The sequence below is a fragment of the Danio rerio genome, chromosome 25 (genome assembly GCF_049306965.1).
Source record: "Danio rerio strain Tuebingen ecotype United States chromosome 25, GRCz12tu, whole genome shotgun sequence".
NCBI lineage: Eukaryota > Metazoa > Chordata > Actinopteri > Cypriniformes > Danionidae > Danio > Danio rerio.
In genome coordinates this window covers 26,690,001-26,703,304 of record NC_133200.1, presented here as the reverse complement: position 1 = coordinate 26,703,304, position 13,304 = coordinate 26,690,001, and the positions used below count along the sequence as shown (strand labels likewise).

General features: G+C 36.3%; 1 protein-coding gene and 1 long non-coding RNA gene across 4 annotated transcripts in view; one reads left to right on the top strand and one right to left on the bottom strand.

Annotated features, from left to right (window-relative positions):
- The window catches only part of rassf7a (Ras association domain family member 7a), a 48,349-nt gene that overhangs the window by 31,541 nt on the left and 3,504 nt on the right, over positions 1 to 13,304 (bottom strand). For 2 of the 3 annotated variants that reach the window (XM_009298063.5, XM_009298065.5), the window contains exon 1: positions 5,550 to 5,741. The exons of the other annotated variant lie outside the window; for it this stretch is intronic. In XM_009298063.5, the coding sequence (XP_009296338.1) occupies positions 5,550 to 5,554 (5 nt within the window). In that variant the 5' untranslated portion in view covers positions 5,555 to 5,741. Of the gene's footprint in view, positions 1 to 5,549; positions 5,742 to 13,304 lie in introns of those variants that run through there. 3 annotated transcript variants of the gene reach the window in all.
- The window catches only part of LOC141380975 (uncharacterized), a 3,708-nt gene continuing 702 nt past the window's right edge, over positions 10,299 to 13,304 (top strand). The window contains exon 1 of the long non-coding RNA XR_012400429.1: positions 10,299 to 12,039. This is a non-coding gene — a long non-coding RNA (uncharacterized lncRNA). The remainder of the gene's footprint in view (positions 12,040 to 13,304) is intronic.

Genomic DNA, 13,304 nt, shown 5'->3' with positions numbered 1-13,304 from the left:
TAAAATGATAACCGTTTTCAAGGTATCTCGTGGTTTTTTCATTTACATTTTTTGTTTGTTTTTAACAGTGTGTCTAGCCAAGATATCGAAAAATGTAGTTTTAAATCGCAAAGAAATCTGTGTTTCTGAAACTAATGAAGTTAGCAGAATCAATGATTAGTTTGAATTGTTCAGCCTGTCATGTTTATCGTTCAAAAATATTTTAAATGTTTCTCAAAATAAAATATTTTGTGTTCAAAGAGGGAAAAAGTAAAAAATTTTTACCCAGACAATTAAAAAGAGCATGTATTAGAGCAGTAATCATCACAATACCATCAAACCATGATATTTTTATCCAAGGTTATCATACCGTCAGAATCTTATACCGGCCCATGCTTAACTGTAACTGTTGACTTCCATAGTAGGAAAAACAAACACCTTAGAATCAATGGTTAAACAGGTTTCTAACATTATTCAATATAAAAAAAATTAAATAAAAAACACTGCTTTGGGACAATAAACATAAATGATGAGGTTTAATCAACCTGTCATTTTGGTTGATTGCTTTTCCATCCCTTGCTTATCCCAGACAGGAGCTGCCGAGTAAATGTCGCACCCACTTCCTCTAAGGCAGTATACCTCTAAAAGATGGTGGATACCTAACAAACATTTTTACAAAAACAAACATTTACCTAACAAAAATATTTTTTCTTCTAGGCTTATTTGTTTTATTTTAGCTAGAATAAAAGCAGGTTTAAATATTCTGAAACCCATTTTAAGGTGAATATTATTAGCCCTCTTAAGCAATATATTTTTTGATTATCTGCAGAAGAAACTACTGTAATACAATGAACTGCCAAATTACTCTAATTAAGCCTTTGAATTGCACTTTAATCTGAATGCTTGTATTTTGAAAAATATCTAGTTAAATATTATGTACTGTCATCATAGCAAAGGTAAAAGAAATCAGTAATTAGAAATGGGATATTAAAACTATTATGTTTAGAAATAATAATAAAAAAAAACTTCTTTCCATTAAACAGAAATTGGGCAGGAAAAGGGTTGCTAATATTCAGGAGAGCTAATAATTCTGACTTCAACTGTATACATACAGTTATTTTCCACCCTGCAAAGGAAAGAGAAATAAATACATTCATTCATTCATTAATTTTCTTGTCGGCTTAGTCCCTTTATTAATCTGGGGTCGCCACAGCTGAATGAACCACCAACTTTTCCAGCAAGTTTTTATGCAGCGGATGCCCTTCCAGCCACAACCCATCTCTGGGAAACATCCACATATACACACACACACACACACACACACACACTCATACACTACGGACAATTTAGCCTACCCAATTCACCTGTACCGCATGTCTTTGGACTGTGGGGGAAACTGGAGTACCCGGAGGAAACCCACGCAAACGCAGGGAGATCATGCAAACTCCACACAGAAACGCCAACTGAGCCGAGGATTGAACCAGCGACCTTCTTGCTGTGAGGTGAACATGCTACCCACTTCGAGTAAGCAGTCAAGAGCAGTGAGGGATGTTCTCCTAGTTGTTTGATTAATCATAAAGACAGGCGGCAGCAAAAGTGAAACTCTTGCTAAATCATTTTTATAATTTCACAAATCTCACATACCCCCTCTAGATTTTCACCAGAGATCTTGATAAGAGTCCCAAGTGGTGCGCAAATTTGTCATATCAAATTTATCGTATAACTCCTTTAAAAAAGTAAAGCATTTTTTATTATTAGGATTTTGAATCAAGAGAATTATGTAAAAATTACATAAATGTCATATTTTTTTGTTTGTTTGGGCTGACTTGTGTTATATACTTTAAGTACCTGTAAGTAAGAAAGTAAGTAAGTAAAGGTTTTAGTATAACACCTTAGTGTTATACTAAAAACCAAAAAAAAAAATCATCTTCTAAATCCATAAAGAACCATGACTGACCCTTTCTCTCTTGTACAATGCAAATATCAAAGCAGAGCCCTCTCTGAGAGGAGAAAAACTCTTCATTCTGCATTTAAAGGGATAGTTCATCCAAAAATGAATATTGAAAATGAAAATCATTTACTACCCCTCATGTGGTTTTAAACATTTATTTAAGTTCTTCCTTCTGTGAACACATAAGAAAATATGTTGAATAATGCTGGTGGTTGCTGGGACCCATTAAAAAAGTCACTATGGAAATGAATGGGTCACAGCAAAATATCTTCTTTTGTGTTTAACAAAAGAAAGAAAAACAAATAGGTTTTGAACAAGTGATTAATGATTAGTGAAATATTCCATTAATGTCACAGCCTGAAGGCAATTATATAAGATGAAATGAACATCTTAATTGTGACATTTCTTTTCTATAGGGATGCAACATGCATTCAGTATCTCCCACACACATACATAAGATAAGTTGAATCCGGATCATCAGCTTCCGTCAAAACCAAGTAACGTTTAACACTAACTCTTCTGTACAATGCAAATCTCAAAGCAGAGATAGAATTAAGGCTACACTTTATATCGTTTCAACATCAATATCACAATGTGTGCATCTGCAGTAGTCACATGTTGGTGCAACGAGCCACAGTTCAGAACACATGAGATTTGTGTAGTTACTGCAGAGATTAACAATCAAGTGAAAGTTTATTATCTGAGTGAAAGTTATTAGATGTGTTTAAGGCCTTTGACTGTGTGAGCATTTCAAGAGTTTAAAGCATTCAGACATGAAAAACTGCACCACTCCTCCAACCTTAATAATGACTAATTTTATCAAATTAATCAGTGTTATTTTTACATTTGCTTTTTTTAAATCTATGTATGCTTATAACTTGGTTATTATATTTTATGCATAATTCACTCCCCTACAAAATACCCCAATCAACCTAAATGAATGAAGCTTCAATGTTTTAGTGCCAGACCGCAGTGCACCTAGATCTCTAATAAAAAGTGTGACACCTGAGAGGCTAAACACAGTAGATCACATCAGCATCACCCTGATCAGTCAAGTGCTGAACTGTCAATTAAACCACCCCATAACAAAGAGCTGAGCTGAACATTTTAAAACGTGACCTGCTGCCTTTGACTACACGTCACAAGATTTATCTTGATTAGTCAGGATAAAATATCATGTGACCACATGGTATCACATGAGGTTCTGTAACGGCAAAAAAAATTCCTGATGAATAACTATGCAGTTTTTACAGTACTGCTAGTGTGTCATGGACATTTAATGGACATTTAGAAAACAAAAGTGCTTGGGAAGGTTTTTGTTGACAATTAGGTTTAAAATAAGATAACGATATGACACACACCATAATGACATACATAGAATGTAAATTTAAGCCTTGGTTGTGTCTATAAGATGCAAAGCAATGTGTGCTCATGTTTCACTTGAAGGAAATCACGTTATTTTTTTTATATATCTCATTTTCATCTAACTTTGATTATACAAAGCTACTCATGAAAACATGAAAATGATATATTGATGATTTATTTCCTAGTTCCTCTAAAAGACCCGCCCTTAAGTGACTCTGATTGGTCATCGTCATAATGTGCTGCGATTTGCGGATCAGCTCCACGTCACACCCGTACAGCATGCGCTTTTCTGCTGTGTAAACCTCAGTCAACCTCCTGCCTGCTCACTAAAATAAAATCTGACATGTGTCTGTAACGAGTGAAAATGGGGTGCGGCTCCTTTGAGAGCGTTTGCCATTGTGTGTGCGTCTATGTGCGTGTGTGTGAATGTGTGAACTTTCTGTAACAAGTGCATGTACACGGGAGTTTTTTAATCTTTTTCTCTGATGCTCGGATTAAGTTATTTTCTGTAATATATCGTGACAGAAGAATAAAGCACAAGATGTGGGATGCTACCTGTGTGAGCCTTGATTTATTTTTATGCTGCTACTACGAGTTAGGTGAGCTATCCTGTATTTTTTTTAACTCAACACGTTACACGACATGTTTCACAAATATTCGGAATATGCAGGTGTAATATAAATTATCCACATATTTTTTGCGACTTCATTATCTGAGATGTGAATCGCATTGAAAAGCAGCCTAAAGACAATCAATGCAAAGTGGCGCACACACATAAGAGACACGAACATGCTGGTGGAGTGTGTGTGTTTGTGTGTGTTTACAGCAGTTTAACGGATAAATATGAATTTGTAGCTAAATCGTTTGCTATGCATAGCAGCATTTCCCATAGTTTACATCGTTGCTACAGCTTACTGTTAATGCTAGACACTGTACATGTCATTATCAATTTTAACAAGTAAAACACTTACAGGTTATAGTTCACAGCTTCTGCTTTGAGGAGATTTTAACCAAATCCATCACTGAACTGGGAGAGATTCTGGAAGCTGTTTTGTCAAGTCATGCTTGCTATGCATTTTATAATTCTCTGGAACATAATTAATATTGAACTGTAAGCACTTCTGTCTTTGTGTCATGTCCTTTGGAAGCCCAAAAAAAATTGCAGCTCTGTGGAAACAGCAGTGTTTGGACGAATTTTTAGCTTCATCTCTGCTATAACGTTACAGCACCTCTGGCCACGGCCCTTAGCTGCGCAGTTTGTGTGCGCAGTAAACGAACATTTGTGATCTCACATGGGGCGGAAGTATTTTTTGTAGTCCCCAAAATTCGTTCATTGTAGGGTTTGCTAAGCAAACTCAGTAAAAACCAAGGTCTCCCTTTGCATTGACCTTAGAACTTTTTACATTCAGAGATGTCGTTTATGTTCACACAGTCATGCCCTGTCACAGAATCATGATAAATGTATATACAAACACATAATCAAATCAAGGATATATACTATCATCCGATATCCATCACATCATGGTTAGTGCCATTTTTCACTGAGATGTTTGAGGGTTCAGAGGACATAGTGAAATACATTCATCAAAACTACTTGAAATATTTTCATTAAAAGGTTAAATATTTACACCTTTGAAAAGTTTTAAATAACTGACACAGACCACCGCTGAGATCAATTGGAGGCCAGCAAATGAATAATCTAACTCCTAAAGTATAAAAAAGCAAGCATTTTGATTAGTGATCTCTCTCTTTCTCTCTGTGTGTGTGTGTGTGTTTGTGTGTGTGTGATAAATAATAAATACTGTGTGTGTGTGTGTGTGTGTGTGTGTGTGTGTGTGTGTGTGTGTTTGTTTGTTTTAGGGGCTATTGCAGTATGTTTCTTCTGTAAAAAAATTATAAATTCGTGTTTCCTCAAAATTTTCAGAGAGAATCTCAATGATTCAAACCAATCATTCTGCCAATATATGCAGTCAAAAGACCTCATTACGAACTCATTTTCCCAATAAATTCTCAATAAATTCTCTATTGTATTTTATTAACTTCGAATTCATAGCTGTGTTTTTTCTTTTTTAGATAAACATTTGAAGTACAGCTGACACTTCATTTTTCCTTAAATAAGCCTCCTGACTGAAAGATAATCCTTCTGATGCACGTTAACATGGCTTATATCACAGACGTCGCTCCAACCGGTTGATTTCAAGCCTCAAGTTAATTTACAACTGCAACCAAGCATGCGGAGAACAATTTTTCTCACCTCATAAAACATAAGATCCTTCTTGTTTTGCCTACTACTTCCACATTAAAGAATGCATGTCCTCCAATGCATTCCTTTGAGACAGACGGGGGTCGTAAGTGAGCATGAGAAAAATTTACAGGTCTTCTGTGCTAGGGTGTCGGAGTGAGAGTATTCTGCTCTTTAACGTTCCTCAGGAATGTTCCGGCGTCTGGCACTTTCCACTCACTGCTACTCTCTCCCCTCTGCCTGTGAACTCTGCTGACATGGCAAAGCTCCGCCCTCGTGTGCAGGTAGGAGGACTGTCTTATTTGGTTTTGTTTGTGCGGTTTTAATCACTTCAAGTTAGTTCAAAATGACATTCTCAGGGATTTGTTGGTTTTCGTTAAAGCTATTCAAAAAGGGGGGGGGGGGGGGGGGGTTCATTTATTATCACAGCTTGTAATAGATGTCTTAGTTTTACCTCAGTTACTCATAAAATACTGTTTTCTGCATTTACAAACAAACAAACAAACACACACACACACACACACACACACACACACACACACACCCTATAACCCTCATTTTCCCACCAAAAAAGCAAGAACAAGAGCTGACAGAGCTGAGACAATAATGGTTATGTGGGTAAATCGATTGAAAAGATATATTTTATATTACTTTTTTGAAATTACACCTTATATAAATAGGCCTATTTTCATTCATTCATTTTCTTTTCATCTTAGTCTCTTTATTAATCAGGGTTCACCACAGCAGAATGAACCAACAACATATGCAGCATATGTTTTATGCAACAGAACAGAGCACCCAGAGGAAGCCCACACAAACACAGGGAGCACAAGCAAACTCCACACAGAAATGCCAACTGACCCAGCCAAGGCTCGAACCAGCAACCTTCTTGCTGAGAGGCAATCATGCTACCCACTGCGCCACCGTGACATCTAGGCCTATTTTTCTTACAGAAAAATCTAGAGGTTTATAATAATAATAATAACAGGGAAATGCACTTAATTAAATAATACAAACACCTGTCCTATTAAATCAAATTTTGTAGGGGTAATTTGTTTGTTTTTTATTTGTTTGTTTGTTTGTTTATAGTTTTTTTTTAAACACTAACATACAGAACTGAAGCCACATTTTCAAAACACAGTGTCACAGCTCTCGGCCAAAAGTTCAGCTCACCTCCAAAACCTTAGAAGCAGGTTTTTAGCTGAAGTCACAATCAACTGAAAACCTGCTCCGACTTTCAGACACTTTCTTCTTGATTATCTTGTAAACCATGGACTGTAAATTTAATAATTTCAGTTACATCAGTAGCACAAACTGTACTACAAAACAGGAGAGTTTAGCACATAACAAACATTGTTTAAAAATTGATTGATCAATTGATTGATTTCCACTTAATTAAAGATTCAAATATTGAAGTTTAATATATATATATATATATATATATATATATATATATATATATATATATATATATATATATATATATATATATATATATATATATTTATTGGTATATTGTAAAGGTGTATAAAATCTTATACCTAACACATGCACATGTAATATTATATGCATTACAATGATTGGAAGTTTGGTATTATTGTGATTTATTGTTAAGACAAAGAACAAAAATATTTAAAAAAAACATCCCTCTTTTTTTTAAATCCAAAATATATAATATCATTTGAATTTAGGAATGTGACCTACAATCAGGGGCGCCTGCAGGATTTTATCCCAAGGTATGCACAAATTCAGCATCGCCCCGCCCCGCCACAGCCCACCACACCCACTTCTCCAATTATGTCTGGAAACACTATCGTGCCAAACCGTTCTAAAAATCACTTCGGTACAGTTGTTTCTCCACTGAGCCTGGAACAACGTGGCACGAATAGAAACCTTTCTCGACCTGGAACCCAGCACGTTTGTCTAACCATGCCGAACTGTGCCAACAGATTCTGTGTGTTGACGTCATGGCTCTGTAGCGCTCAGCAGAAGTGCGCTAGTCATCAGACATTCACAAGTAAACTACGCTACATTTAATATAAAAATGATGTAGGTATATGATACAGATTGAAAAGGATTTTAAAATCATAGAGCAGTCTCTGGCAGAGAAGGAAATCACTGGCCCACCACATTCTTACAAACATATTTTATTAAGGTTTTATTTCAGTGGATTGAATATAATTAACCATGTATAATATAATTACTAACCCATCGTGTAAAATCTTGAACTAATAAAATACCCTATTGTTTTATTTGTGGTTAGCAGCAATGAGGCTTTTATTTTGCCTGACTAAGCATGAGTTTAATGCATGCAGCGCTGCATTTGGTAGCCCAAAAACTCGCTCTGATCCGGGTGAGAAGTTTACCCATGACTACATGCTGAAAGACTTTTTTTCTGCTGCGCATCGAATAAAGTCAAGCCTAACATCATCGATGTCCACAATCCACTACATTGCTATATCTATAAAACACGAAACTGCAGACTCTTTGTACAACGAGGAAATAATTGCACCAATTCAAATCCCAGATGGCTTTGTGATTTAATGCCAGCTAGACCACCTGAAGGATGCGTTGCAGCGTGCTGTGATGTCAGCCGTCACCAGTGGGGTAAAGTAACTAATTACAAATACTCAAATTCCTGTAATTAAATAAATTTTCTCAGGAATTGTAATTTACTGAGTAGTTTTAAAAATGTGTACTTTTACTCTCACTTGAGTACAATTTTAGTGCAGTATCTGTACTTTTACTCTCACTACTTTCCTTCAATCTGCAGTTACTACTTTATTTTTTCTTGTTTATGGGAATAAAAGAATCAGTCCTGTAATTCCTGTCCAATCAAATCACACATAGATAAACTGCATCATAATGAACTACTTCAAGACATGTGCACTTTACATTGCAGCAAACAGTTTGGATGCATTAAGTGTTCAAGAAAATGTTCAATATCTTTACACGCATTGACCCAGGGACTGTTTAGGTCAGGGATGCCCAAACACAGGCTGTTTCTCAATTCCAAGAACACGGAGAACTAACTTGCGTTCTTGCGCACAGTGCGTACAGCCATACGGCTGCAGGCGTCACTACCTACACTACTAGAGGTATTAGAGAAAGTCAATTATAAAAATCAAAACAACAGCTATGAATTGTAGAAACATCTATATCACACATTACCATGGTGTAGCACAAATGTGTACATTCAACAAAGCCACCAGTCAATTATTATTGTGTTCTCATACTCTACCCTGCCAAGACTAAAATTGTTGCCCCAATGCTTTATAACACAACAGAAGTCTAAGATTAACAAATGAAATTCATTGCCCTAGGGGTATGTATGAAAATTTTTGTCCTTGACGGTGTATACTGCAAAATACTATTGTCTGTATATTCCTATTCTATTAATGCATTAATTACTTCATTATTCTCAATCGTAAGTCACTTTGACTAAAGAATCTGTTTTATGTTCCACTGACAGTCTCGAGGCATTCCTGAGGGCCACTCCTAAAACCTGTAATCTTGCCCCATCCCCCAGTGTCTCAGACCCCCCACGCTTTCTAAAGCTGTCTTTTTAAAACAAACTGATTAGTTAACATTCTTGCAGTTTCAAATTACAATTCTTTCAAAATGTGTGAATTAAATGTGCATCAAGTTTGTTTTGTGTGTATTTTGCTGCTCTATTTTGCTCTTTTGATAGTCTGAGACCACCTATTGATATATGCACATGTATATGCATATTTTACCAATTGTTTTTTCTAAGCCCCTTTTTTTTAATCCTAAATCACTATTCAAATTAAAAACGTTTAGTAATAGGGGCACTACTGTGAGATTAAGCTATTTTCATTTATTCATGTGATCTCAAAAAGGTGGTACCTACAAGGAGCCCACCTTTTATGTAGAATACATTTAGTAGTTCATGTGAGTTTATTATTTTACAGGTATTTATACTTTGTGTTTCTACCTAATATATATATATATAAATATATATATTATGTGACTAATATTAAAGCATGGCTGATAACCACATGACCTACTTTCAGAGAAAACACAACTTAACTGCTAAAGTATTGGCCTGAATATGAATGTGACTGCTTTATGACATTATGTACTTTGTCACTGCATTTCCCTTTGCAAACAAAGCAGTTTGGTGCATTGTAAAATAATAAATAGACCATCATATAGAAAAGGACAGCCAGCAGTTGAACTTACACCCACAAAAGATGAATAATTCGTATAGGAAATGTTTTCAAAATGCAGGTGCACTTTGAAGATTTCAATAACGGAAGACATTCTAAAGCCACTCTTAGATCTGTGGACAAAAACATGTACAGGTGTGCATGCTCAAAACAAATCAATGCCTTATCTGCATATTTTATCACAACAACAATAAGTGTCAATGTTTTGCTATGATCAATGAATTAGTTGAACTAAAAAATTAAGTTCCTTTTTAATTTCATGTAAGAAACAACATTTTTCAGGTTTAGATCAGAATGTTTTTGGATGTCAATTTTGGTATGGCAATGAACTTTTCGTTACATGTGTCTTTCTTGTTACAAATAACTAACTATGCTGTTCTTCAAGAGTGGAATAATTAATGTCTTGAGAGTACAAAACACACATAGCCTAACTGGAAAAGGAATTTAACATTGTGCAAACAGATCTGAATTTTTTAACCCAGGCTCATTATGGATACGTATCCCTGTATACATTTCTGGAGAGCATAAGGTATGTCCCGGGAGGTATGTTTTTTTTTGGAGTTTTTCTTTTCACAAATTCACTAGAGCCAGCTGTGTACACCTTTGAGATCTTAATTTCTCTGCCGAGTGCCATTCACGCCTGCTCTTCTCATGTGAATCTACTAGAAGTCACCATCAACTGACTGGCTGACTGACTGCTCGACTGACTGACCGAACAGTGTTTTCAAAAGCAATCCAGAAAAAAAAGCCCTTGAGGCCGCCTGATTTTTTAACACATTTGCAGATAATTCTATGTTCTCACCCTGTTATTTACATGTTAATTTTATTTTTTACTTTTTGCTTTTGTTTTATCTGCTTTCTGGAATCGTTCTTAGCCAGAATTAAACCTTGTCATTGAGTCAACTTCACTCTGTGACCCTGGTTATGCTGTGAGCACTAAGGAAACTGGAAACAGCGGAAAAGCCGTCCACATGAAGGTAATTGGTTACCTAGCTCGAAAAGGAACAGAAGCCGTCGGCTGGGTCAAAGTGCCCCGTAGCATTCATTTTAAAGATGAAATGCATCCATACGTACCTCTGGCTACATAATTCATGCTCTCCAGAAATGTATAAGGGGGTAAATTTTCACAATGAGCCTGTGATGGGATTTGTAAATGGTTTAAATGGCTTTGTGTAAGGTCTTCTTTCAACATATGCTCCATTAATTTTATTCATTCATTTGTTTTTGGCTTAGTCCCTTTATTAATTCAGGGTCACCACAGCAGAATGAACCACCAACCCATCCAGCATGTGTTTTACGCAGTGGATGCCTTTCCAGCTGCAACATACCACTGGGTAACACCCATACACACCCAATCACACACATACACTACAGCCAATTTAGCTTCCCCAGTTTACCCACAGCACATATCTTTTGATTTGTCAGGGAAACCGGAGCACTCAAAAGAAACCCATGCGAATACAGGGAGAACATGCAAACCCAGCCAAGGCTCGAACTAGTGACCTTCTTGTTGTGAGGTGATCGTGTGTTACACAACCAGCGATCGCTCTCCAGAGATCGCTGGTTCTCACACGAACATCAGGACTACACTGCCTTTTCCTGGACTACATTTTCATACATGCACTTCTCCTAGACACCCATGCTCATTCATCTGCTTGATTACATTCACCACCTGAACCTTGTCACAGACTGATAGCATACCATTCATAAGCCACTCTTGCACCCTTCCAGTTTGTCGAGTCTTGTTAGCTGTTTCAGTAGCATTACGAGGCGTTTTCCCTGTCTTGTTTTCCTGTGTTTAGACCTTAGCCTTGTTCATCCGTGTTCTCCTGTTTAGCCGCCTGCCTTTCGACCTATTGCCTGTAAATATGACTACGATTCTGGATTTGCTCATACATACCCGTTTGCACCTGGATGACCACTGCTTGCCTGACGCTGAATAAACTTGCATATTGGAACTTAACTCCTGATGTCCTCTGTCACTCCACCCAGTCGTTACACTGGCTACCCACTGCGCACCATGTCACCCCATTAATTTTATTTTAAGAAAAACTATTTAGGCATTATTTGTTTGGAATAATTTACTATTAATTTAATAATAAAGATATAGAAGTTGGTAAAAAATCTAATATACGGTTTTGAGGTACAGTCAGGTCAATAAATATTGGAACCAACATAATTCCAATACTTTTGGCTCTATACTGTAGACTGTCAGCTTTAATTTGAGGGTATTTACATAAAAAAATCAAGGGAAACAATGTAGGAATTACAACAGTTTGCATATGTGCCTCCCACTTGTTAAGAGACCAAAAGTAATGGGACAGAATAATAATCATAAATTAAACTTTAATTGTTTAATACTTGGTTGCTCTGTAATCCTCTGCAGTCAATTACAGCATTAAGTCTGAAATGTATATACATCACACTGACTTTTATCTCTGGTGATGCTCTGCCATCCTGCAATTATCATGGCACTACTACCACCTTGCTTCCTTATAATCATGAGCAGTTCCTTTCCTTCTCTTTACTATTCTCTTCCCATCACTCTGGTACAAGTTGATCTTGGTCTCATCTGTCCATAGGATGTTTTTCCAGAACTGTGAAGGTTTTCTTTAGAACTCTAATCTGGCCTTCCTGTTTTTAAGGCTCACCAATGGTTTACATCTTGTGGTGAACCCTCTGTATTCACTCTGGTGTAGTCTTCTCTTGACTGTTGACTTTGACACACATACACCTACATCCTGGAAAGGTGTGAAGGGTTTTGTCTTTACCAGGGTAAGAATTCTTCAGTTGTCCACCACCACAGTCCTTTTCATAATCTTCCAGGTCATTTGGTGTTGCTAAGCTCACTGATGCATTCTTTCTTTTTAAGAATGATCCAAACAGTTGTTTTGGCCATGTCTAATGCTTTTTGGGTCACACTTTACAATAAGGTTCATTAGTTAATGTTAATTAATGCATTTACTAACATGAACAAACAATGAACAATACATTTACTACAGTATTTGTTCATGTTAGGTAATGAAAATACAATAGTTCATTGTTAGTTCATGTTAACTCATGCTACATTAACTAATGTTACCACGCATGGACTTGTCTGTTAATAATGCAATAGTAAATGTTCAATTATGATTAATAAATGCTGTACATGTGTTTTTCATGATTAGTTCATGTTAGTAAATGCATTAACTAATAAACCTTATTGTAAAGTGTTAACACTTTTTATTATCTTTCTGATGGGTTTGTTTTTGTTTTTTCAGCCTGATAATGGCTTGCTTAACTCATAGTGACAGCTCTTTAGATCTCATCTTGAGGGTTGACAACAACCGATTCTAAATGCAAATAGCACACTTGAAATGAACTCTAGACTTTTTATCTGCTCATTGTAATTGGCATAATAAGGGAATAACACACACCTGGCCATGAAACGGCTGAGAAGCCAATCGTCTCATTACTTTTGGTCCCTTAACAAGTGGGATGCACATATGCAAGCTGTTGTAATTCCTGTACAGCTCACCTGATTTGGATGTTAAAGCCGACAGTACAGCATTTTTGGCACATCTTGGTCGTTTCTTTT